Source organism: Podospora anserina, chromosome 1, assembly GCF_000226545.1.
Source record: "Podospora anserina S mat+ genomic DNA chromosome 1, supercontig 2".
NCBI classification, from domain to species: Eukaryota; Fungi; Ascomycota; class Sordariomycetes; order Sordariales; family Podosporaceae; genus Podospora; species Podospora anserina.
This window is the reverse complement of record NW_001914855.1, coordinates 226086-251752: the sequence shown is the minus strand read 5'-3', so window position 1 is coordinate 251752 and position 25667 is coordinate 226086. Positions and strand designations below refer to the sequence as shown.

The following is a 25667-nucleotide window of genomic DNA, read 5'->3' as shown; positions in this document are numbered from 1 at the left end:
CGGTCCCTCATAGCGACGAGCAACGACCTAGTCCTTTCCTTTCTTCTTCGACCTTTTCTCGGTGGAGCCGACCGATTGTCGATTTTTCCACGACCATACGAAGATTTACCGCCCCTCCGTGTCGCAGGACGAATCCCCCAGCCGGTACATGAATTTTCGCCCTACTGCCGGACCGCTTTTCTTCTTTTAGTCGGCTGTTGTTGGCGCATGCGCTCCGCGACCGTGTGCGGCGAACCTTTGATGATACGAACGACCGACACGAACAACAACGAGCGAGCGGCCGACAGTTGCCGAGTGTGTGCGCGCGGTCACTGCGATTGAAATCTGAAATTGGAGTGACTGGCACCTGCCATTTTACCCCATGGTGACGACTTCCTAGGTGACCGATTACCCGCTGGCCTACCGGACCTACGCGTTCAACGTCGCGTGTTGCCTGTTAGGATTACTTTACAGGCAGTCGGATTCGGCAGACGTCATTGCGAAAGTCCCACACTGTTTACTGGCCCTTTTCGAGGACATTTGAGCAGTTTGGACGACGGGTGTGTTGACGGCAGCCGCCGACAGCAGTGCGGGAGAGAGCCGCTCCAGCAAAAGATGGCGGGCGCGTTCAGGATGGAAAATGGTACACAGAATGGCGTGCGCAGCAATCACGACAGAGAGGGGTGGACGAACGGCGTGAATGGGGACAATATCAAGCAGGAGCACCGTTCGGAAAAAGGCAAGGGGGTTGCTGGCGGTTCGGGGATGGAGGCTGGGTATGCTGGCAATGGGCCACAGGTGAAGCTGGAGGAACTACCAGACGAGCTCCAGCACATCACGGCCGAGATAATACCGCTCAACATGCTGCTTTCACGGCTGGCGCAATACTCGCACGGGGCCCTTCAAGACCAGATCTTACGGCTTGAGTCGATGCCATTACCGCAGAACCTGTCCAATGGAAACGGCAACTACCACCCCACCACACAGGAGGATACTTCGCCGGAAAGTTTGGAGAAGAAGAGGATGCTTCTCAATTTCATACAGGATCTGCACACACGATGGGTTAAAGCTCTGGTTCTGACGGAATGGAGTAAAAAGGCGGACCAGGTTGGGAAGCTCATCGACATCAGGACTCATCTGGCGAGCAAGCTCGAGTTGTTTAGCGTGACGATCTGGGAAATGATCAAGACGAAGCAGGATATGTTGTGGGCCAAGATTCCGAGTCCAGATCTCAAGACTGCGCTTGAGGTTCTTGCCCGCCCGAAAATCCATTGGATGCCTGACGTAAGTATTATTATGTTGAGATGAAGCGTATTCTGGCGATGTTAACATGACCTTGCTGCAGTTTGACTATCTGCCACTTCCAGAAATCACACCCGAGGAATCGGATGCCTGGATTGAGGAGGTCAACACCCTCTTGAGCGCCAGACTCAGCCTTGAAGAATTTGAAAGGATACCAGCGCCATTTGCTGATTACAAAATCGACTCTGGTGTCGCCACGTTCTCTATCCCGGGTGAATTCGAGGTTGACTTGACGATTGGGGACGATGACTTTGAGAAGCAGTTCTGGTTCATTGATTTGAGAATGACTTATCAACCAACACCACCGCCACTCTCGGAGCAAGCCCGGTTGGCTGCCGAAACGAAAATAAACAACGCCTTGGGGACCGATGGGTTGCTGGGCGCTTACAACTACCTTCACGACCTTACCTTGACCGCCAAAATCGGGGAGTTCACCCGTCAGGCTTGGCAATTGCGAGCGGGCAGGTGGGCTGACTGCTTGCAAGTCGAGCGGCTGAATCGTGCTGTGGCCGTCCACTACTGGGCCAACCGTCCTCATTCCAAGGGCAACAAGAGTTGGATTATTCTCGGGGTGAACAGCAGTAAAGGCGAGGATGGAAGGCCAGATCCGAAACACCCGAGTTACATCACCCTTCGTTGGTTCCGTGACGGTGTCGAGGTCAAGGACTTTGACATTAGCTTTGACGTGGACAATATCAGCATGGATAGTCTCTTGGAGGCTGTCATCTCGAGGCATATTGAGCACATGCTGTCGTCCATGTACAACAAGCTTGCGAGCAAGCCTCGGTTTACTCATAAGCAGGGGAGGCTTACGCTGTGCGGGTCCAGGAAGACACCCGGGGACTTTACACTTAGGATGCAGGTCCTCGATGACAAGGATGTTACCGTGGGCATGGATCTTTACACAGGGGCGTTTACCCTGCAGGCTCAGTCACCGATGGCGGCGGACGTACAGAGGAGGCTGAACACGTTTGCGAACCCGGCCGAGGAGGGTGCGAATCTGTTGGAACTGTTGCGCTGCCACTATGTGACCACTGCCTTGATGAGCAGGGCTAAGAGCATTCGGTGGATGGTGTCGAGAGGGTCGCCGCTCAGTATGGACGAGATGAAATCCATTGTCTACTCTGGTCCTCCGTCGACGAGGGAGCCGTTCCAGACGGTGTGGATGAAGAAGGTGGGCTGGAACCCGCAATGGTTCATTTTTATGAGCATGAGCCTTGGCGGGGACCAGTGGTGGCTGGTTGAAATGTGAGTTTTTTTCTGGCCGTTCGTCTCTGACAATGCGAGCGTTATACTAACATGATCAAAGTCCTAACCCCCAACAACAACAACGGCCAGGCGCAACCGGCACCCGGGTCAAGATGTACACCAAGATGCCCATGGCCACCGAGCAGCTCCGCCTTTCGGATCAGTTTTTTGAGAACCTTACCCTTTATGCGACCGGCATGATTGCGCAAATCACCGATCTCCGTGAGCTCCATAGTAAGCGCATGGCTCACACCACTCGCGAGGCTGTCAACTACAGTCTTCCTGCGCAGATCAAGATGCCGACGGTGTATGTCCGGTTGTCAGACATGCTAGGCCCCAAGGGTGGTGGTCGTGGGCTGTGCTGGGCTCAGGAGTACATCCCTATCGTCTTCAAGGGTGTCCAGGCGGATAGCCCGATGAAGATAATCGCCGAGGCGAAACTCACAGTGACGAACCGGAAAAGGTTTCAGTTTTTGAAGGGGAATGTCGACCATGACGTCAACTATAACCCGAATATCGGGCAGTTTTCATTGAGGCTGAGAGGGGAGATGGGGGCGACGGTCATAACGCTGCTTACGTCCCGGATCCAGGCGCTGGATAAACTGATTGAGCTTGTTGAGGCGATTGGGAGGGCTGGGAAGGCGGTGGGTTCACCAGAGTGTGACGCTGAGGGAGGTGGTGTTTACTTATACTGATAGCGTCCCGACGGAAAGTCCTGAACAGCAAGCACCGAACAATACCCGACAACAACAACATCGACCGTGGAGAGTCCGCCTCGACCTGACAAAAGAACGGGGGGTGAAGGTTGATCTCGAAAGGGGCAATCCCCACTACCCGGTTATTGACTACATTAGGGAAATGGCCAACTCGCCTGACTTTGAGAATCTACCGTCGTGGCTGGTGCTGAGTCTACCGCTCTATCGGGCGCTGGAGAAGTTGGGTGGTGTAGAGCAACCGGGGGTGGTGGTCACAGTGCTGCACAGGGGGCTGAACTGGGTGACGATTCGGTGGGTGGTGCAAGGGAGGAAGGTGAACGTGGAGGTGAAGCCGAGGAGGAGGCAGGGGACGTTGATGTGGAGTTTGTCGAGGGTGGTTGATTCCCCGGATTCTTCTTCTTCCAAACCACCTCCACCTGAACAAAATGACGAGTTTCAGAAGGTGCTGGTGGAGAAGGTTTGGAACGAAAAGGGGAACGGGTGGAAGGGGTTGACGACGGGGGCGGCGGCGAGCTTGGAGGGGGGGGTGGAGGAGATTGTTGGGTTGGTGGATGAGGTTGTTAGGGGTGTTGCTGTTGGGGGACCTCAGCAACAGCTGCCGCACCATCAGGGCGCTCCTCCGCAACCGACACCGCAGCAGCAGTTCCAGCAGGCGCAGGCGGCGAGGTTTCAGCAGCAGATGCAGCAGAGGCAGCAGCAGCAGATGCAGCCGGCGGCGAATATGACTGGTGGTCCTCCTCCTCCGCAACCGGTGATTCCACAGGCGAATATGATGAACCGGGGAGCGTCGGGGCAGGGTCAGCAAGGGAGGCAAGGGGGAACTAATCAACAGGGTGGTTATGGGAGTAGTATGGCCAATGCGCTCGTGTTGGATTAGATGTTGGCACGCGGGGGAGGTTGGGATGGGGTTAGGACTTGAAATCACTGGCATCAGCGATAAGTAGCAAAAAAGCGAATACGTTGCTGTTAAGGGGGTTTGGGGGTGGGGGGCATAGCAAAAAAGCGGAGATGAATAAACCGCGGGAACAAACATCTTTTTATGCTTTTGAGGGTGGTGGCATGTTTTGGTTTTGTGTTTATAAAGACTTTTTTTTTGACACCCCCGAAGAAAGTTCTGGAGGGAAGGTATATGCATTCATTGCAAACGTGTGGCATGGCATGGCATCGCCATTGGGGGCGATCAAGAGAGAAGATGAATAAAGGAGATTCATAACATGAGTTTGGTCATTGGCGAGGGTTGATGTTGTTTGATGATGATGTTTGGTAAAATTAGAACATGATACCAAAGCGGAGTTTTTATGGGAGATTTTATTTTATACATGCCTGTTGGATGGGTGTGGTTGTTATGTGATGATGAGCGATGTGAGATTTATCGGTGTTTGTGTGGGTGTGAGTGTGAAGATGAGGGCGAAAGAAAAGTATTTTCTTTTCTCGACGCTCGTCTGTCTCTTGGTATTTTTTCCCCCATAATTGAAATTTAGTTCTGGGAGGTATTTTGCTTGAGCTGTGATGGGTATTGACACCTGTGTAATTTAGGTGATCTTCACCTTTTGCTCCTTTTTCTCTTTGTTTTTGGGAGAACCTTTACGGAGGCCCCTGTTTATCTAACCAATGCCCCCTCCCCCTTCCCCCTCAACCATTAATATAGGATTTAATTATATTTCAAAGGATAGTTATTAAGTGTTAAAGTATATGTAATAAGCCTTAAAAGATAGTTAAGAGGCTTTAAAAGATAGTTAAGAGGCTTTAGAAGATAGTTAAGAGGCTTTACAAGATAGTTAAGAGGCTTTACAAGATAGTTAAGAGGCTTTACAAGATAATTCAAAGGCCTTTGAATTATCTTTTAAGGCCTTTTACTATATTACAAGAAGGGTAAGTAAATCGGTAGATAAGGAGGGGGGCGCTGGTAAGATAAACAGGGGGCACCGTAATGGTTCCCTCTTGTTTTTCTCCCATATTGACACAACCAACCTCCTTGTTCATATCACGACACCTTCCCAACAACCACCCCAAGAGCAAAAGAAATTAACAAAATCTATATATATTTATCCCATAACCTATCAATACACATTCCCATTTTTCCAAACCCCCCTTATCTATCTCCCACGCGCCTCGCTCGCTCCCCACCTAATTTTCCACCCTCCTCTTTTAAACCCACCACCACCCTCCCACTCACTCACTCCTCCCTCTCCCTCTCAGACTCCGCACGCTTCCTCCTTATAATCGCCAGCCTCCTATCATGCCCCCTCAACGCCGTAAACCCCGATTTATCAACCCTAACCATCGACCTCACTGGCGCCGCAAACCTCCACAACCCCGTATCCCCCACCGTAATCGACTTTGTCTCCACCGCCCTAGTCGCATCCTGCCAGTGAAAACTCCCCCTAATCTGCCTAGCAATATCCAGCGCCGCCCTAATAGACGGCAGCACCCCCGGCACCTGATATGACCCCCCCGCGACAGCAACCCGTCCCCTAAACGCCGCCAGCAACTCCTCATGCGCAGCCTTCATCCGCTCCCGGTGACCGACAAGCTGCTGAGGGATGCAATCCTTACAGAGCTTCGTGCTGACAACAGCAGTGTCATTCGTCGCTCTCGAAAAGCCGAGGTGTCTCGCCACAGCTTTCTTCGCGTATCTAATGGCAGTTTGCTCGTCGGGGATTTCATGCGGGGGGAGGTGGTCCCAGTAGTGGCCCCCCATCATGACGGTAAGTTTCGTTCCCCTGATCGTGTCCTTGCCTCGGTTGATGTACTGCCCCGGCCGGTGGGGGTTCGGAACCCATTCCCTGTCCGAGTCGAACATCACCCCCAGGATGAAATGTCTGTTTTCTTCAAACGGGACAGATTGTGGGATGAGATATCCAAAGCCCTTGTGTGGGTGGTTGAGGCCTGGTTCTGGATACCACAGGTTCACCACCCGGATGGTCGTCGCGGTTGATTTCTCCAACGAGGGGAGGGTGCCAGGGGAGCAGATATCCGCGAGTGTTTTGGCGTAGAGCGTCGAGATGACCTTTTCGTACGTGATCGGGGTCGGCTGTTTGGACGTCCTGATAGCGACACGATCCGCCTTGGCGGCATATGTCATGGACGTAACCCGATGGCCCAACCTAATCGTGACATTTCCCCGCTTCTTCAAAAACTCCACCAGCGCGTCCGTCAGCTCGTTGAGGCCAGAAGGGAACCAATGCGCCGAAGTGGTGAGATGGTCCTCGGCCAGTTCCCTGCATGCATCTCTCCGTACCCAGTTCAGCAGCTCGGCATCTGGGGTATCGAGCCAGGTGTACGCTGGAGGTAACCGGGGGTATCTCCCGTCCTTGAGGACATCCCAAAACGGCGTCCTCTGCACGCTCAGCTTCCAGACGTCACCACCATAGATGCCGTGCATGACCGCCGAAAGGACATTCTCGACCAAGTCGGGGCGTCCAAACATTTTCGTAAAGTGTTCCCCCACCGAGAGTTCGTTCTTCGAGTGAGCATCCTGTGTAGGAGGCTTGAGAGTGCTGGTAAAAAGTTGCCGTAACCTCGTCTTCCCAAAGCTCCAGAGCGACGGAAACAACCCCTCGAAAAGCGGTTCCTTTCTCAAAGTCTGCCATACTTCCAGCAGGGTCATGGACTTGTCCGGGAGCTGAACCAAATGGTCAGGGTAGTAAATATACTTTCCCATAACCTCCGTCTCAGGCGCGTTCTGGAGCTGCTCAGATAACCCCAGTTGGGTAACCTACAACACACTCACTCCATCATCAGTTTCCCATCCCATCCCCACCCAAACAACTTCCACACAAAGATATTCTTACGTACCAGGAGATAAAACGCCAAATCATCGTACCGATACAACGGCCCCTTCGAATGCTGCGGGTTGACCATCCTCGCCCCCCTCTGAAACCACACACTCCCCTTCTCCCCAGTCAGCCCCTTCACCTTGACCTCCTCCGAATCGATCCACCCACCAAGCCGGTTGCTCGCCTCGTATATCGTGATCTTCATCTGCGGATGCCACCACGCCAACCAAAACGCAGTCGCCAGACCCGTCAGCCCGCCTCCCAGAACCGCAACTGACGCGGGCGGCCTGTCGAATATGGTCGGCAACCCATCGACGTCACCATGGTTCGATTGCCTCCTGACCGAGGTGGTAGACAAAAGGCGGCTGTATCTCGGTGGCGATGATGAGCGGAGTGAGCTTGAGAGATGAGAGGATGTGATCAAGCGTTGGCTTCGCGCCAAGCAGCGCTGGCTAGTGGCGAGCATGATGATGAGTTACTCGACGACTGCATCTCACATACCAGGCGTCCTGACGAAGCAAGCTTTCAAGAGAGATATCGGCGGGCGTGGTCGGCAATGGTGGAAACGCTCAAAGTGAACATCAAATCACCATTCGGATACGTGAGAGGAAGGTGGCGTGTGGGTTACCGGATTAAAAAAAAATGGAGCTCTCCGTCATTTTGGGACATCAAATTGAAATTTCGGTATTCACTGGAATTAAGCAAATCACTCGATAAGAAACCATGTTTTGCCCGCTTCACAATCCTATCATTATGTTTCATCCTGTATAAACCGCTCTTCTACGGATTCCAAACATGCTGCCCTTAAACGCCGGTGTGGTTTCCTATAATACAAGTACAATACGAACAGGTTTCCCCCCCACCCACACATTCCCAGGGGTATTCCTCCGTTCTTGCCCGTCTGCCATACCCCGTATTCCTCCCCTTCCTCCTCTCTCCCAAACTCTTAGACTACCACCTCTGGAGAAGCAGCATCGTCTGGATGTTCTGACCCGGGAAGCACGAGGTCCTCCGGCCTGTTCTCCTCCACAAACTTGCGATCGCTGACATGTTCTTTTGACCCGTCCGCCGTCCAGACCTTGTCCTGGAAAGTCCCCCGCTGTCCTTCCTCGTGCAGGAAGGGGCAGTTCCGGTTGGTGCAGGGGTGGAATTTGCAGGCTGTCTTGACGTGCGTAAACTTGCAATTTGGAATCTTGCACTCGCCGCCGTTGCGACACGCGGGGAAGGCTGGGTGGCGGAAGGTGCAATGGGGGTTGGAGCAGTTGGGGAAGAATTTGCAGTCTTGTTCGCTCTGGTGTGCCATCTTGCTGGCTGGCGAGGGATGCCGACCAGTGCACTTCCAGTTCTTGCACGCTACCCCAAAGCTGCAAGTATCCGTGACGTCCACCGTGGTGTTGGGAGGTGCTGCCGGAGACTGATGGGCGAACTTGCAATCCTTATTGCCGCACCGCAGGTTGTAACGGCATACTGTCTCTTCGGGGTTGGGAGCCTCACGCTTGGCCCCGCCCATCTCAACGTCTTCGCCTTGCTGTGCTGTCTCGTCCTGGGCCCCTTCCGAGGACTGCTGCTGCTGTTGTTGTTGTTGTTGATGATGGTGTGTGTTGTGGCCGTTGAAGTGGCCGCCGCCACGGCGGAACTGGTTCCCTCGGTTGTTGCGGTCGAAAGGCTTGCCACGCCCATTGCCATTCTGCTGTTGCTGCAACATGAGCTGATTCTGCATTTGCTGGAGCATGCGGTTTTGCTGTTCCATTATCGCGTACAGGTCGGGTGGCACAAAGCTACCAACGCCGTTCATGGGATTCATTCCGTTCATCGGTCCCATAGGTCCGGGGGGCCCAGGCATGCCGTTCATGTTGGCTAACCCGGCGGCGATATTGGTGGCGCGAGCGTTTGTCGTCCTTGGCTGTCTCCCAACTCCCATCCTCGGTCCGTGTGGGGGGCCTCTCCCAATCCGCTCACTTCCGGACTGACCGCGCACACGATGGAGAACATCCTGTCCTGATCGATCAAGCGCACGGTTGATGTGGCCCACCATACGCTTCTCACGGCCGCCGCGGAGGGGAGCGCCAGCGCGCATTGCTTTTGGCCCGGTAGGTCTGTCTCTTTTGTTAGCAGCTGTCGCCAAACCATTTCTAGAGCTGGTTAGAGGGACAATAACATACGCATTGATGGCAGGCGCATCTGTATCCATGTTGAGATCAAAAGTTCCCTCCATTGTGTCATCCCCGGCTGTGTCCATTTCGTTGTTTCCAGTGGCAGGCTGCGCAGACTGGGCGCCTAGTTGGCTGTTGAGAGCGGCGACCTGCTCGAATAACCACCTTGAAAACTCGGGCACACTCTGGTCCTCGGGACCCAAGCCTAGTAGATCGCCGGAGATCTCGCTGGCAACCTCGGCTTCTGACTTGCCGTTGGCGAGCATGAGAACGAAATACTCGGCCATGGAAGCACCCTCGTTGCCGGGACCGGCCCATCCAAGTTCAGCAATCTTTGTCTGGATGGCCATGTTAAGGGCATCCGCCAAAGGCGTGCCGATCGCGACTTCGATAGACATGGTCGCGTGGTGTTGCTGTTAGGCTAGCAGAGGAGGAATTCGGTGATGAAGGACCGATGGTTCGGGCTGTCGCAAAGAAGACAAGAGTTGCCCTGGCGGGGGTGTTCCGTTGTTGCGAAGAGATGAAATCGCTTGTTGTTGTTGGTTCGGGCCCAAGTCGAGGATGGGCTCTGTGGATATGGAAGCGGCGAAGTCCTTTGAAAGACAGCGGAGCTTCGAGACGCGACCGCTCGGTGCGCGGGCTGACTGATACGGGGCAGAACCTTCGAGGCTTGCGAAGGAGGGGATTTATTCGGTTGATGAATAAGAGGGTCCTAGGGAGTTGAATCGCAGGAAGAAGCGTTCGTTTGTGGTTGGGGATGTGGTGGAAAGTTTTACGAATATCATTCAACTGTGTGAGCCGAACCTTGCGCGACCAGGCTGAATGAGTTCTCCAAGTTGTGTGGCTGGTGAGTGTTTGGCGCAGTGGCGGCCTTCACGTGACTCGGGCTAGTGAGGAAGAATAAGAAGGCACGGACCATGGCGTCATTGAAGAAAGTGGGAGCAAGTGCCAGTTCACTCGTAGTGCTTATTCAGCAGTGAGCTTATCTTATCGTTTCTGCATCTCTACGAGTTCTACCTCCTGTCAGTTACACACTGTCTTCCCAGCCACCACCACCTGCTTGAAATAGAACGGGGCTGGAACAACTTCCGTCAACTGCCTGCGCATAAACTGTGCCCCTATAGCTGTCAGGGTTCAGTTGTAAGCAACTGATCAAGTAGGCTATGGGAGCTATCTCGGCCGGCAGAGAAGAGCTCCCTCCGGCAGTGATCATCGTCATCAGGATCCCCGCAGGTCTCGGTTGGGACCCGCATCTGTACATCAAGGCAATCAGGGTACCGCAAACAAACATTCTACATGCCATCTTCTTCTTCCTCTTCCTGAAGTTATCTCGACTTTGGGAAAAACACATGCAAGCTGCTTAACGTGGCTTCGGCTGAGACTTGGCCTTCGGCACTTACACGGCCTATTGCCCAACAAGAGAGCAGCTACCTGGTTTAGACGTAACGTTGCGCCCCCTCACAGCAGCTTCAAAGATTTGGATCAACACAACTCTTCATCATCTGGACTCTAACAACCAGGTAGCATCGACGCCACAAAATTCCGCTGAGACCTGAAGCAACACCAACTGGCACACCTGGGTCGGTCTTGTGGTGCCCTGCACCGTGCCATCATCCCGTGCTACCAAGTCTTGATTGGATGCGGGAGCTCCATCCGGGCGCGGGCTGTGTGGCAGAATACCCGTTCGCGGTACACCGATTGAATGCATGAATTGGAAGACCAGCCCTTGAATGCCCATTTCTGATTTATATAAACATCATCCAAAGCCTGCTGCTCCCTCTGTTCTCCAGCCTTGGCCTGCCCTGCCCTGTCCCTGCTTTCACCCGCCTGCCCTTGGTTTGCCTTGGGGTTGAAAACACCACAGGCAGCTTCAAGGTCACCTTCTCCTGCTTTTCCCCCCAAATATTCCCGACCTCTGCGGTATTCCCACCTCCAATACAACCCAGCATGTTTTCTCGTTTGCCGTCGCTCGTGACGGCTCTCTGCTTTCTATACCCCCTCTTCCTCAACCCTGTAGCAGCTGTATGGCCTGCCCCTCAAAAATTCACCAAAGGAGATGGCGTCCAGTTTCTGAATCAGAACATTGAAGTCACATACAACGGTGCATTTGTACGCTGGTCTTCCTCTTCCATTCCTTCCTCTGAGCCACAGCCCCATGAATGCCCTGCTCACTGCTCGGATGACGTAAATGATGATGGCCAAGAGGAGGAAGTATTAACTGAAAACCTCGCCTTCCAACAGATCCCCTACACTTACGGCTACACGCCCTCCGGCTTCACCAGCAAAGAAATCGTCCAAGCCGGCGTCTCCAGAGCCCTCACCGGGATATTCAACAGCAAGTTTGTCCCCTGGATCCTCCACAAGCCAAACACGAAGTACGAACCCGACCTCGACAAATTAGAATGGCTCCAAACTCTCGAAATCATCCAGACAGCCTCGGACGACCGCTCCGCCTTCAAGCCACTAGCAGGCGAAGTCGACGAGTCCTACAACCTGACCCTAAGCAAATCCGGCCACGCCAAACTCACAGCCGTCTCCTCAATCGGCATCCTCCGCGGCCTGGAAACCTTTTCCCAGCTCTTCTACCAGCACTCATCAGGCACATTCTGGTACACCCCCTACGCCCCCGTCTCAATAACCGACTCCCCCAAGTTCCCCCACCGGGGCATCCTCCTCGACACGGCCCGCCATTTTTTCCCAGTGGAGGACATCCTCAGGACAATCGACGCCATGGCCTGGAGTAAACTCAACCGCCTCCACATCCACGTCACAGACTCCCAATCCTGGCCTCTTGTCATCCCATCAATGCCAGAACTTTCCGAGAAAGGCGCACACCACCCCAGCGAGACTTACTCCCCTTCCGACGTGGAATCAATCCAGAAATACGGCGCCGTCCGCGGGGTGGAGGTCTATTTCGAGATTGACATGCCGGGGCATATTGGTTCCGTCTCGCTGTCGCATCCGGAACTGATTGTCGCGTATAATGAGCAGCCGTATCACTGGTGGTGCGCCCAGCCGCCGTGCGGGGCGTTCAAGCTCAACAACACGGCTGTTGACGAGTTTTTGGGGAGGTTGTTTGATGATCTTTTGCCCAGGGTGGAGAGGTACGCGGCTTATTTTCACACGGGGGGGGATGAGTTGAATAGGAATGATTCTATGCTTGATGAGGGGATTAGGTCGAATAGTTCGGAGGTTTTGCAGCCGTTACTGCAAAAGTTTATTGATAAGCAGCATGAGAGGGTTAGGGAAAAGGGGCTGACGCCGGTGGTGTGGGAGGAGATTCCTTTGGAGTGGAATGTTACACTTGGAAAAGGGACGGTGGTGCAGAGCTGGCTTGGGGCGGGGGCGGTGAAGGAGTTGGTTGGGATGGGGCATAGGGTTATTGATAGTAATTATAATTTTTGGGTGAGTTTTTCTTTCTTTTTGATTAGGGAGAGAAAAAGAAAAGGGGGGGGGGGGGGTAAAGGCTGACATGATGATGTAGTATCTCGACTGTGGAAGGGGGCAGTGGATCACCTGGGAGAATGGGCTGCCTTTCAAGACGGGGTATCCGTTTAATGACTGGTGCGGACCGACAAAGTCTTGGGGGCTGATTTACTCTCATGATCCTACTGCCAACCTTACTGAGGAGGAGGCGAAGCTTGTGCTTGGGGGGGAGGTGGCGGTTTGGAGTGAGACGATTGATCCGATGAATCTGGATGGTATTGTCTGGCCTAGGGCGAGCGTGGCGGGGGAGGTGCTTTGGTCCGGGAGGGTTGATGATAATACCGGGCAGAACAGGAGCCAGATTGAGGCTTTTCCTAGACTTACTGAGTTTAGGGAGAGATTGGTCAGGAGGGGGGTGAGGGCGAGCCCGATTTCGCAGGAGTTTTGCGTGCAGGGTGAGCCGTGGGAGTGTGAGTTTGCTATGTGAGGCTGAGGTGAGGTGTGTCTGCTAGGGAGTTTCGAGTTTAATGCGGTTGGAGTTGTGGCTTGGCTATGTTGGTGCTGTGGTGGTGGTGGTGGTGGTGGTGGTGGTGGTGTTAGTCGGGACAGATCCGTATAAGTCGGGATTGTTCCGCAAGTTCCATCTCGGCCATATGGGATGATCTTGGCCGGTGAAGTAGTGTATATATTTTACTATTGTGAGTATTGTTATGGAAATGGGAACCATGTTGTCAAGGTGTCAAGAAGTAACGACTGCGCAGAACGGAAGTCGAGGGGCGTCCTTGCGTCTTTCGAGAGTGTTAGTTGTTACTAGCGTGGTATAAAGGTCCAAGATAAGGATCCCTTCAGACTTCTCTGCGTAGTACAACTCAACCTTCCAAGACGGACTACGGTTCAGCTTGCAGGCTCAACCCCGAGGGATCGTCTGTTTGTTTGCCCAGCTGGATAGCTGCAGCTAGTTTACAAGTATAAAATCATCATCTGACGCAAATTTTTGGTCCTCCCAAGAGCTTGTGTCTGCTGGTCTTTACCTGATGCAGAGCCAAAGCTGTGATTGGATTTGGAGTGCTCAGCCGTATATTGGCTGCGGGGAAAATGCAGGGCAGACCGAGGAAGGGTATAAGGTACTTTCATGTGAATTCTTGAGAGAGCTTCTCCAAATTTGGTGAGCTTTGTTGGCTATGGGAATGTCAGAGTGACACTGAGAATCGGAATGTTTGAGTGCCCCTGAGTTTGGCAGGAGATAGCTCAGAAACAATGCGGAGTTTGCAAATGCAATTAGACAATTCAGTTATAGCGAAGTCTCCCTTATGAAATCCAGTCTTGAACACTCGGCCGAGTGAGGTTGATTGCAGTGACGGCAGTTTTGCAAGAAGTCACTTACATGCGGCCAACAACGGTCCCTAATAGGGTTAGCCTTTGCCGGAATCAGTGGGTTTTCTGCGGTAGATAGTGGCAAGGTTAGCGCTGTTTGGCAGTTTGCGGGGGTGGAACCCATCTTCACGTCAGCACCTTGTTACGACCGAACAGAAGAACATTTTGGAAATCTTCAACAACCACAAGAACCGACAGTTCGCTCGTGTTATGCACAACTGGTCTCACCGTTACACTATATACAGTGTACATGGACCACACCGCCCCAATCGCGCACCGGATCCGAGCCACGCGATTTCTTGTGCCATCTTCCACCTCCTGGGTTGCTCCCGAGAGCTCGTCTCCCGTGAGCTTAACTGCCGTAGGTTGTATTCCGCCCGTACCACTCACGTCTGCCACAAAGATCCAGACGACGAAGTGTATGTTTCGATATGCACTTTCGACAGGAAAAAAACCACGCCACTTGATGCATCACGCACGATCCGCAACGTCCCAAGATGCAACCCCACAACTGGCCGTTTCCCCCGCCTTTTAGCAGGTCTTGTCAAGAGAAAGGAGCCTCGGCCCTGTCTGCCTTGGGATTAGTCCCCCGAACACCCCCCCAACAGATGACGCGCGGGTTGGCCCCGACCCGCCTGCCAGGAACGGGGTCTTTTTGCTCTGTCTCGAGAAAGGCGGAAAACATGGGATCGGAGAGCTTTTTGGAACTTCTCTTCAGCTAGCCGAGGCTTGGGATATGGCTTCTTTGTTTGGACTCAAAGAAGAAGAGAGGTCAGGATACGGGCCACACGTGCGCAAAGGTCGATGCTGTACCGCCATCGCAATGCTGGCCGCAGAAAGCGGAGAGAGAGGTCTGCTGGTCGGCTTGATTCCGACCCTTTCTGTGCGCAGACGCCAGGATGCTACTGTAGGCATTGCTTGGGGTGGAGCTAGGTGTGTCACAGACAATGAATGCCAACTGAACTTGGCTCTTTCCCAACTTCTTCTGAACCCCTCAGAGGCTCGCCTACGTACGGATTTCGGAACAACGGATGGAAATTATGCCCGCCCCCCGCGCCTGCTTCCCTGGGGAGGTAGGATTTTTTCTGTCTGTTGGAAAATCAGATGGAATAAAGAGCAAGGGAGCTGCACTTCTCCTGGTGTCCCACACTACTTGCTTACACTCTTGTCTCTGCCGTCATTGTCATATATCACCACATACACGCTCGTACCGGACGCATATCATACGGCCAGCATACGGTTGTACCCTCTAGGGACCGTGTTGATCTGCTGCTTTGGTTGCTCAACAACTGTTGACCCCTGCGGCGAAAACCTGGCTTTATATACGGCGGCAGCCGAGTCCAACCGGTGAGCCGTTCTTGGTCGCGGGCGGCTGTTTGTTTTTACTTCCCTCTACTCGTCTTCTCTGAGGACGCAGATACTGAGGGGAGTTATCTGCTCTACCCGCTAGTTCGGGGTGTCGTTTCTTCGTTGGCTTCTGTGCTTTCTTCAACACCAAGATGGGACTCGTTGAAACAGCTATCGAGCATGTCTCGGTTAAATCAGTGTTGATCCTCGGACCAGCACTGCTTCTGGCACATCTGGCTTGGTGGCTAGTTTTGAGGCCTGCATGGCAGGAAATCAAGCTTGCCCGGATGACTGGCGCAAGGCCACCAAGGATTCCCTCCAAGTTGCCGTTCAGTAAGATGTCTCCTCGGTCCCAGGTACTGTGTATGTCATGTCTAACCAACACAGGTATCGATTTTATTTACCGCAGCGTCAAGGCTTCAATGAACTACCAGAACCTCCCCATGTGGAAATCCCTCTTTGTACAAGCCAACTCATCAACCGTCGAGAACCGTATTGCTGGCCGCCGCGTGGTCATGACCTGCGACCCCGAGAACATCAAAGCTATCCTGGCAACCCAGTTCGGTGATTATGGCAAGGGCGAGCCCTTCCACAGGGAGTGGAAGGCCTTTTTGGGCGACAGCATTTTCACTACCGATGGAGATTTGTGGCATGGCAGCCGACAGTTGATCAGACCTCAGTTCATCAAAGACCGTGTCAGCGACCTGCACGTGTTTGAGAAGCACATGCAGACTCTCTTCCGGGCTATTGCGAACGGAGGAGCTCTCAATGGCGAGGGACAGCATGTGGATCTTGAGGCTGGCAATGGGAAGCCAGTTGATATCAGCGATTTGTTCTTCCGGTTTACACTTGACTCGGCGACAGATTTCCTGTTGGGCAAGGATGTCAAGTCTCTCAGGTATGCTTTAACAGATTAAGCCTTTCCATTTGGACAAGGGGCTGATATATGATGGAAATGTAGCAACCCCCGCCAAGAATTCGCCGAAGCCTTCGCCGAAGTCCAAAGAGTTCAGTCCATCATTAGCCGTGCTGGGCCCCTCAACGTCTTCGTCCCCCGTGGCTCCTTCCGCAGGGGCATGAAAATCATCAACGCCTTCATCAACCAGTACATCGAGCAGACCCTCCGTCTTGACCCTAACGACCTCGCCAGCAAGTCTGACGCCGGTTATACCTTCCTGCATGCCCTGGCTGGATTCACCCGTGATCGTCAAGTTCTCAGGGACCAACTTATTGCTGTCCTGTTGGCCGGAAGAGACACCACCGCTTGCACCTTGTCCTGGACCATCTACGAACTCGCTCGCCACCCTGAAGCTCTCAAGAAGTTGAGAGAGGAAATCTTGCGTGTGGTTGGTCCTACTCGTGCGCCTACTTATGAGGATCTCAAGGGGATGAAGTACCTTCAGAATGTCATGAACGAGACACTGAGGTTGTATCCTGTTGTGCCCTTCAAGTTAGTAACCCCCCCCCCCCCCTATTCTATACCTGAACATTATATTGACAATTCGTGCTCAGTGTCCGTCTCGCGCTCAAAGATACCACCCTCCCCCGTGGAGGCGGTCCCGATGGCTCCCTTCCAGTCAAGGTCCTTAAGGATACACCCATCGCCTACTCCACTCTCGTAATGCAACGCCGTGAAGACCTCTATCCCCCCGTATCCGCCAACTTCGCCCCAGTCGATGTCTTCAGCCCAGATCGATGGTCCGTCTGGCAACCCAAGCCATGGCAGTACATCCCCTTCAACGGCGGTCCGAGAATCTGCATCGGGCAGCAGTTTGCGCTGACCGAGATGGCATACGTGTTGACCAGGTTATTTCAAAAGTACGAGAGGCTGGACAACTACATGGGTGAGATTGATGGTGGCAACCCGTGCCTGAGGGCCGAGATTGTGCTGCAACCGGGTGATGGTGTAAAGGTTGGGTTCTGGGAGGCCAAGAAGGCTTGATATCAGGTATGGGGATCGGGGTTTTGATTTTGGGTTATGGTATATATCAGACTGTCTCACTCAGCGGCATGCTTTCTTCCTCTACAGGGATTTTGTATGAATATGATTTATGAGATTTTTACTCATCTATGATGTGTCTTTCCATCTCATCCCATCCGTGCCATCTCATCCCATCTCGACTGTTATATGCATATCTTGCATAACTCTGGAGAACGGCATCCGATGAGGACTATCCCGACTAAAGCTAATTACGTACAGACAGGTCACAAGGAGCGGTCAGTGAGCCATCCTTATCCTCCCTTCTTTTGTTAGTTTTGTGGACAACGGAACGGCCAGGTAAGCTTTGTTGCGGGCCGGGATGGGTGACTCGACCCGAAGGTAGCCGTTGTTAGTTCGACCCCGCCGTGTCCCGGTGGTGCTTATCACTGACGCTACATACACGTTGCACAGTCGTGCTCCATCAAGATATATCTCTTTCTTATCTTCTGTTGATACCATTCTCAAATAAATAGTGATATTGGTTTTGTATTGGAAGCTCTTTTGTTTTTTGTTCTGCATCATCAACCCTGGTACTCTCGGACATCTATCTCACTTACACACACACACAATCCCGGTCCTTGGCACGGCAACCGGAACGGAACACAAATATGCGGAGAGCTGCCCGTCTCGGCTCCGGGGCCGCTGCTGTGGTGCCCCGGTCTCGGAGTTGGGGTTTGACGTCTCGGCCGGGTTTCATCAACAATTATAAGAAAGCTCAAAGCAACAATGGCCAACAGGCATCATTTCACAGCAGACCAAAGTTAGATTCGGCTGCCGAGGCGACGGTGATTGGTGGCCCTTCACCTCTGCCTGAGGTTGAGTTGCCAGATATCCCAGAGACACCGACGAAGAATAAGAGGGTGACTATTGGCGAGATTTTGGAGAGGAGGAGGAGGGCAGGGAGGTTGGTGGCCCCGACGGCGGCGGGGTGTGATTCAGGGGTTTTCAAGGGGGATGTAAGTGCCACTCATGAACCGTTATTTATTGTCAAGCTGACATAGCTTCAACAGTCATCAGGAAAGCCGATGGCAAAGGATATGAGCCGTATGTCCCCCCCCCCTCACCAACTTTGGAACGTTTATTAACGTGAAACAGATCATCTCTCCTACGAAGCTTCTATCCGCGAACCATGCAAGCTCAAACAAGCTGCCCGCCACCTCAAAACCCCTGGCATCATCTCACTCGGCGGTGGCCTTCCGTGCCCAGAGTACTTCCCCATCAACTCCATCTCCCTCTCCGTCCCAGATTACCTTCACAACCCAACTCTCTCGCCCCCAGAGGTCCACCCCGCCTTCCAAGACATCACCATCGGCAAATACGACACCCATCCCTCAGCCCCAGTCCAAAAAGAATACGACCTTTCCATCTCACTCAACTACGCTCAAGCACATGGCTCGGCCCAACTCATCCGCTTCGTAACCGAACACACGGAACTCGTCTCCAACCCCCCCTACGCCGACTGGAAAACCTGCCTCACCGTCGGCTCGACCGGTGCTTTAGAGCAAACCCTCCGCATGCTCTGCGACTCCTCCAGAAACGACTCCATTCTCACAGAAGAATTCTCTTTTGCAACGGCCTTGGAAACAGCCCACCCTTTGGGCATCCCCACCTTTGGCGTCCCCATCGACGAGCAAGGCCTTATCCCCTCCGAACTAGACCACATCCTCTCAACATGGAGCCCTTCCGAACGGGACAACAAGCGAAAACCACACGTCTTATACACGGTGCCATCCGGTCAGAACCCAACAGGAGCAACCCAAGGCCCAGAGCGAAGAAAGCAAATCTACGACATCTGCTCCAAGCACGATCTGGTGATCATCGAAGACGAACCATATTACTACCTGCAACTCCCGCCCACCATCACCCCAACCCCTACCCCTGCCCCTTCCAACACAACCGACTTCCTCGACTCCCTCCTCCCAACTTTGTTAAGCATGGACACGGACGGGCGAGTCATCAGAATGGACTCCTTCTCCAAAGTCCTAGTCCCCGGCTCAAGACTAGGCTGGCTCACCGCCTCAGACCAACTCGTCGAGCGCTTCCTCCGACACGCCGAAGTCGCCAACCAGGGACCCAGCGGGTTCTCTCAGGTCATTTTACATAAACTACTCGACGAGACGTGGGGTCACGAGGGGTATCTAAAGTGGTTGATGGTGCTGCAGAGAGAGTACACCGAAAGAAGGAACACGCTCTTCAAGGCGTGCGAGGAGTATTTACCCAAAGAGGTGGTGAGTTGGGGTGTTGTGAGGGCGGGCATGTTTGTGAGTTGTTTTTTTTTTTTCTTTTTGTTTTTTTACCCCCCTTTACCCTTGGTATAGTCGCTGATATATGACAGCAATGGCTCCACCTAGACCACACCCTCCACCCGGACTCGAGAACAAAATCTATTCTCGAGATTGAAGAAGAGATTTTCGAGTCTTGTATCGACAAGGGAGTGCTCATCGCAAGGGGGAGTTGGTTTCGTGCCCAGCAGGAGGTGGCGCCGACGGGGCTGTTCTTCAGGGCTACGTTTGCGGCTGCTACGCCGGGGAATATGACTGAGGCTATCAGGCGGTTGGGCGAGGCGGTGAGGGAGAGTTTCAGGCTCTAGTTTTTATTTAGTCTTGCTCAAAAAAAAAAAAAAAGTGTTGGTGATGGTTCCCCCAAATATCCAAGACGGTTTTTTCTTTTCTTAACCTGGGTGGATATTAAGCCGCTTCATTGGCTTGTTTAAAGAGATATAATCCAATCCTCTCTTCAAGCAAAGCCCATGGGAGGCTTAAAGTCAGTCCACCTTGGTGAAGAAAAACATCTTAGGTTATGGGAGTTCATCATCACCACCTGACTGTCCTGTCTTAGGGCTATCTATCCCCCAAATTAAATCTACCAAAAACAATTGCAACCAAGTTCAATGTCGTGAATTTTTAGAGTACGTTTTATTGCTTTATTGTATTGTATTCAATACACCGACCGAGCTATATACATTCCCCCCATTTTTTCCCTTCCCCGGCACCAGCGAGGGATTGATTGTATCAGGAAACGGGGTTGTGGCAAATGATATCATCTGTGGTTCTCTGCCTTTTGATCCATCAATAGGATGGCTTCCTTTTATGGGCGAAATGATCGCACCAGGCAGGGCTCGTCGTATAGGTGAGTTCCTTCTGTCGAATCACCACCTCCAATAGGGAGGATTTAAACAATCCTGAGCCGATCAAAGTCGTTAACTCCAGATTGAAAACAAGAACCGAGGCGGTGGGTTTCTCCCTTTCCCCTGACAAAAAGAGAACCATATACACACACACTTCTTTTCCGTGTTGCCTTTATGTGTGTGTGTGTGTGTGTGTGTGTGTGTGTGTGTGTGTGTGTGTGTTGGTGTACCCCCGCTGATGTCTGTAAGCTATATACAAGGTTCTGTTTCCGTTCATGGCATGTTCTATATACAAGATTTCTTTCTTGAGATTTTCATCATGATAAAATTATTTGGGAACGATTTGTCCCTTTCATTAGGGTTGGTGTCATTTCATGCCATGCCATGTTGTTCTTCGTGTCCGAGATAATTGGTGTCGATCGGTCGAAGCGTGGATTGCGTCTCATGTTTTTGACAAGACGTCCACTGAAAAACTTTTGTTGTTGTTGTTTGTTTGGGGTGCCGCTCGCTGTTGATGATAATATTGATGATGTTGATGAAGTTGATGTTGATGATGTTGATGAAAAGAAAAACTGAACTGTTCCCTTTCCCTCAAAACGTATAATAAATGATCCCGCATGGCTGTGGTTCCCGCCCATGCTCTCTATGTAGAGGCAACACCGTAAATGAAAAAAATGGGGGGAATGATATCGCTCAAGGGACAGGAAATCATGGCTACCTCCTATGCGACAGAAAAACGCTCGTCGTCGTACTCTAACACCGGAACCAGTTGTATAGGCAATATGGTGATATGTTCGGGTGTCAGACCTTATGTGCCATGTGCATGTACGTGTGCGGGATGGTGATGGTTGAGACGGCGAGAGAGGAGGGATATGACAAAGCCACCCAATCTATCGTGCAAGGAAGAGCCCGAGTACAGTAAAAGACCCGGCAAACTTCAGAAGGTGTGGATTGGCGGGACAGCTTTTGGTACATCCCACAAATATGTCGATGATCGTGCCGTCCGTGATGTGAAAGGGATGATAGGCCTCGGGGATGAAAGTGTTGCTATGTCCTTGGCCTTGTGTTCAAGGTATTATTAGTGTATATCCATCCGGTTGATTCCAGCGGACGGTGTGGATTGCCAGGGTAGGTAAAACCGGCCCGGACCTGGCGTGAAGAATGTAGAAACGGAGAAGAAGCAAAGAAGGAAACCAAAGAGATAAACAAGCTGTGACTAAACAGAGCACGCGGCTGTTTATTGACGACCAAGCAAGAAGCGGGCCGTCTCTGACGCCTGAGTCTCAGTTTCTGTGTTCAAGTCACTCTCTTGGTCATGCTGAGTCCTGGGAAGAGTGGGCTCTGGCAAATCCCGGGCAAGTTCCTGCATCTCCTGATTGTCAAAAAAGGCCTGGGTGTGAGGATCCCAGTACTCCTGGCGTTGCGCTGGCATGCTGGAAAGAGAAATGTCTGAACTCATTGTGCTTGTCCTCTGGGAATACCTGGAGGGTGGACCATGTCGTCCAAAGTACAATGGGTTTTGGCGGTTGGATTCAAACTGGGGCTGGCGCCTGTCCTGACTGGACATGGACCGGAAGGACCGCTCCGTTGCAGCTCCAATTGTGACGCCTGTAAAGGGATAGTCGGCTGATATTGACAGGTGTGGTGACGCGGTTGCCATGTGCTTGTTAATCATAAGAGTGACAAGACTCCAGGCTGTTACGAAGAGCGGAAGCCAAGGCACCAGGTCCTTCCTAGTAGGGCCTGCGGCAATGACAACAAGCAATAATAGGACCAAGGCAACTGGGGCCGTGGAAGGTCCAGATCTAGATGATTGTTAGAGAAAAAACACGTGCGGCGTGACAGTCGTGGACAAAAGTACCTAATGAACGGCTCTGTATAGATTGCGTGGAACGCAATAGCCGTGATGATGAACAGAATGAGTGTGCTGTGACTCTGTTAGTATCTTCTATCGTATGGCCTACACAGTTTTACTCACATGGTACGGAAGGAGTTCCCTTCGCCGTTGGCCAAGGGGAAAAGAATAGATGTGCCAATCATGCCACCGCAGGACAAGATTTTGGCCTTACTATGAACATCTTGATCTCGCGCTCGTGGAGGCAGCTGCCCATGGGGAAAACCGGGGCGCTCCATCGTGCAGAAGTGGCAATAGGATGAGGGTTGAAAGCTCCTATGGCCTTTGCTGCCTAATGTCTGGCGAGATCGCGAGGTGGTGTAGAAAGAAAAGGGGCGATGTTGGGGCGAGTTGGTTGCAGTGTATACGAATAAACAGAATCCAGAGACGAGAGGGGGAAAAAATGCTTGACGGTCTGAAGGGGAGGGCCTGGACTTTTTACCGCCCACCTACGAGGGGAGCTTAGTAGCGTTTTCCAAATACCAAGCTCTGATAGCTAGCTCTACCTGTAGATGGCGCAGCTTCGCCTCACCACGTAGTCGAAGTGAACGTTGCAGATAAGTAAGGCCGCCAAAAGATGCGGGGGGGGGGGGGGCGCCAATGGCAACAAATCCGACAAGAATGTATGGATGCACTTACATGCAAACTCGCTCAGCTTCCTTGATATGAAGACGAAACCCACGCGGGCACAAAAAAAGGGAGCGTTTCGGTACCTCTTTGAGCTTCTCTGAAGCGTCAGATAATTCGGTTCGCATGCTTGAGATGGTGCGCGGGGTGGTTCGCCTGGTGAGGCTCAAAATAATGGTGGGGGGCGATTGGCCCGTAGTCTCGGTGAGAGCTGTCTGCCTGGAGGTCAGCCTCGCCATGGTGAGGCATCTCTTCCTGCAGCATGTGGTCGCCTTGCTGCTCATGCACACGCGGCATCACGAAGAGGCCTCTGAATCAGAGCCCGCGCACTTCTCGCCTATCGTTACTGGATTGGAATAAGATTGAGGGACAAGAATGCAACCACTCGGGCGTGGATGTTGGTGCATGAGTCTGGTGAGCCGCACTTGGTGTGATGATATCCGATGGATGCGAAGCATCAATACCGGAAAGGCAGGGAACTGGATTTCAGGTAGCCCGTACGGCGCTTCAGCATTTGTTTGACGAGGTCCCAGCCTTGTAGCAAGGTATCAATGATGCAGAAACCTCCGGTGTTCCTTTCGTATAATAGTCAAGAAGAACCCAGGCATTTGAGGTTGATTTTGGGGTTTTGTTCTGGGAGACCTCGTGCCAATTCCGAGAACAAGACCCATCAAAGTCCTCGGCACTTACCGATCTCAGAGTTCATTCTATTCCCAAGTTAGCCAATTGCTGTCTCCATGAGTTCAGAAGCATGCTGCCCTCTCCACCTACCGCAAACACCCACAGTCTTACTTCGGAACCCTGGGTGTTGGCCCTGGGCGATTGACACTGTCGAGATCTGCTTAGGCACTCTCTGTAGTGTTGTCACCTGGGAATACACCGTTCAAAACGATATCAATCGAGGATACAGCAGAGTCAGTCCAAGTCATCGCCAAGCCCAGCCTCTTGATCCCCAGCTAATCGACGTCCAGATCGACCTGAGGGCAGCTAGCAGCATGCAGACCAACCCACCACCACCACCGATGACTTCCTTTTTCATCCATCCCCGGGGCTGATGCTCTTCTCATGCCTGGTCTTTGGTTGCGCCGTGTCTTCGTTTACCCAGCGACGACAGAGCCAAGATCCTCTTCAACTATTTGTGTACACCACGCTTCTCGGTGCTGCAGCTCTTGTTGGATATGCACGTCGAGAGAGCGCCCACCTGATCCTCCTGGGGTACTTACCCTGGGCCACATGCGCGGCTATGACCCTAAGCATCTCAGGACATAGTCTGTACAGGTTGCTCAAGACTGGTTCTGGAGCGACCAAGGACGAAGAAAAGGCCCAACTTCTCGGTGGTTGAACTGCCGCCACAACGTTTTGCGTGACTGTTTGTTATAGCCTGGATTGCTATCAACGGTTGACTCAACAACATATTGTTTTTTTGACGGAGGAATTCGACTTTGCCAATTTGAAGGCATCGTCGCCGGTTTACGTTCCAGCCATGGCAGCAGAGCTTACCGCACACCTGCCCCCATTTACGTTTCACAACGCCAACCTCATCAGCCCAGTAATCACCTAGATGGACGCACCGGTTAGCTTATTATGACTTATGAACTTTGTTAAAGATAGTACCTCGAGCTACGGGTTTCCCGAGCTGTCTTGTATATCAGTCAGTTACAACGAGCGCCCTTGAGGCTGCCGTTGGATATAGCATACATAGCCGTCGCCCCAGCGGGAGGTTGGTGGATGGGGACAGAAAAGAATTCAATAAACGTAAACAACAAAGATGTGAGTCCAAGTCTGGCAAGGAGAGATTGCATGGGTTTGGAATTGGACTTTCCTGTAGGATAAGCCGGTGGCGTGATCCGGGGTGCGTTGTATGTCTCGATCAGTTGTCAGCCGGAGGTTTGTTGCAAAGTTGCCGTGATTCCAATCTTCAATCCTCTTGAGAAATAGATGGTGCAGAATCTGCCCACAGTCACCTGACGGCTGCACTCCCCAGGAAGGAGCAAACCATGCCCTCGAGGCAGGAGCAACGCTACCTTACAAACGTCATCACATCACTGCCACTGGCACTATGTTATGAAACTGGTCAATAATTATGCATATTTATGTCCTTCACCCGAGTGAAATGTCTACTCATCTACAATCCCCCATACTGTCTATCCCATCAATCATGTTAAAGCCCCAAACCCATGGTATGTTTCCCCTTTCCCGAACGCCATGCCCAAAATGCAAAAAGCCAAACCCGCTCATACTCAAAGCAACAAAACACCAGCACCCAGCACCAACGGTGCCATCATCAAAGGCATCAACTTCCCCCCTGCCTCGTTCTGCGGCGGTGCCCCAAGTGGTTCTGGAGGCGGCGCTTCTCCAGAGTTCGGTGTGTCCGCGGAACTTGAGCCACCTCCAGGACCAGAAACTGTAGGAGTGGTCTCCGTAACAAAAGTTGTAAAGGTCGTCGTCGTCAAAATATTCTCAGACCGAGAAGAAATTCCACCGTCCACAAGCGATGGTGACGACGAAGAGGAAGAATGGCCCAAGCAAGAGCACGGGATTGGGGGTGTCTACCATCACAAAGTTAGCCTTCCACTCCAAGACACCGAGAAGTGAAACCACTCTTCCCGAGCGCGCTCAGCTCTTCTATCAGGGGACAAAGAACGTTACTCACTCACAGTGCTACCCCCAACCGGCCTCAACTTCCCATCCGGCGTAATCCTCCACCCCTCCGG

The 25667-nt window shown here is 52.5% G+C and overlaps 10 protein-coding genes across 10 annotated transcripts; 7 read left to right on the top strand and 3 right to left on the bottom strand.

Annotated features, from left to right (window-relative positions):
- Positions 1-594: 594 nt before the first annotated feature.
- Positions 595-2533, top strand: PODANS_1_9570 (uncharacterized protein; the record flags this gene model as incomplete). The annotated part of the gene is made up of 2 exons (XM_001908583.1): positions 595-1263; positions 1325-2533. 2 exons carry the CDS (start codon positions 595-597, stop codon positions 2531-2533), a joined length of 1878 nt encoding a protein of 625 aa, XP_001908618.1.
- An 854-nt stretch (positions 2534-3387) lies between these two features.
- On the top strand, positions 3388-4122 carry PODANS_1_9560 (uncharacterized protein; the record flags this gene model as incomplete). The annotated part of the gene is made up of 1 exon (XM_001908582.1): positions 3388-4122. One exon carries the CDS (start codon positions 3388-3390, stop codon positions 4120-4122), a length of 735 nt encoding a protein of 244 aa, XP_001908617.1.
- A 1299-nt stretch (positions 4123-5421) lies between these two features.
- Positions 5422-7229, bottom strand: PODANS_1_9550 (uncharacterized protein; the record flags this gene model as incomplete). Its single annotated transcript, XM_001908581.1, has 2 exons — positions 5422-6963; positions 7044-7229. The coding sequence occupies 2 exons, from the start codon at positions 7227-7229 to the stop codon at positions 5422-5424; spliced, it is 1728 nt and encodes a 575-aa protein (XP_001908616.1).
- A 741-nt stretch (positions 7230-7970) lies between these two features.
- Positions 7971-9575, bottom strand: PODANS_1_9540 (uncharacterized protein; the record flags this gene model as incomplete). Its single annotated transcript, XM_001908580.1, has 2 exons — positions 7971-9120; positions 9187-9575. The coding sequence occupies 2 exons, from the start codon at positions 9573-9575 to the stop codon at positions 7971-7973; spliced, it is 1539 nt and encodes a 512-aa protein (XP_001908615.1).
- Positions 9576-11124: 1549 nt separating this feature from the next.
- Positions 11125-13090, top strand: PODANS_1_9530 (uncharacterized protein; the record flags this gene model as incomplete). The annotated part of the gene is made up of 3 exons (XM_001908579.1): positions 11125-11286; positions 11419-12582; positions 12662-13090. The coding sequence occupies 3 exons, from the start codon at positions 11125-11127 to the stop codon at positions 13088-13090; spliced, it is 1755 nt and encodes a 584-aa protein (XP_001908614.1).
- Positions 13091-15476: 2386 nt separating this feature from the next.
- Positions 15477-17266, top strand: PODANS_1_9520 (uncharacterized protein; the record flags this gene model as incomplete). The annotated part of the gene is made up of 4 exons (XM_001908578.1): positions 15477-15657; positions 15712-16222; positions 16286-16774; positions 16837-17266. The coding sequence occupies 4 exons, from the start codon at positions 15477-15479 to the stop codon at positions 17264-17266; spliced, it is 1611 nt and encodes a 536-aa protein (XP_001908613.1).
- Positions 17267-17913: 647 nt separating this feature from the next.
- On the top strand, positions 17914-18306 carry PODANS_1_9510 (uncharacterized protein; the record flags this gene model as incomplete). The annotated part of the gene is made up of 1 exon (XM_001908577.1): positions 17914-18306. One exon carries the CDS (start codon positions 17914-17916, stop codon positions 18304-18306), a length of 393 nt encoding a protein of 130 aa, XP_001908612.1.
- Positions 18307-18819: 513 nt separating this feature from the next.
- Positions 18820-19895, top strand: PODANS_1_9500 (uncharacterized protein; the record flags this gene model as incomplete). The annotated part of the gene is made up of 2 exons (XM_001908576.1): positions 18820-19566; positions 19641-19895. 2 exons carry the CDS (start codon positions 18820-18822, stop codon positions 19893-19895), a joined length of 1002 nt encoding a protein of 333 aa, XP_001908611.1.
- Positions 19896-21669: 1774 nt separating this feature from the next.
- On the bottom strand, positions 21670-22565 carry PODANS_1_9490 (uncharacterized protein; the record flags this gene model as incomplete). Its single annotated transcript, XM_001908575.1, has 3 exons — positions 21670-22237; positions 22294-22359; positions 22411-22565. The coding sequence occupies 3 exons, from the start codon at positions 22563-22565 to the stop codon at positions 21670-21672; spliced, it is 789 nt and encodes a 262-aa protein (XP_001908610.1).
- A 1125-nt stretch (positions 22566-23690) lies between these two features.
- PODANS_1_9480 (uncharacterized protein) lies at positions 23691-24295 on the top strand (the record flags this gene model as incomplete). Its single annotated transcript, XM_001908574.1, has 2 exons — positions 23691-23867; positions 23945-24295. The coding sequence occupies 2 exons, from the start codon at positions 23691-23693 to the stop codon at positions 24293-24295; spliced, it is 528 nt and encodes a 175-aa protein (XP_001908609.1).
- Between the last annotated feature and the right edge of the window lie 1372 nt (positions 24296-25667).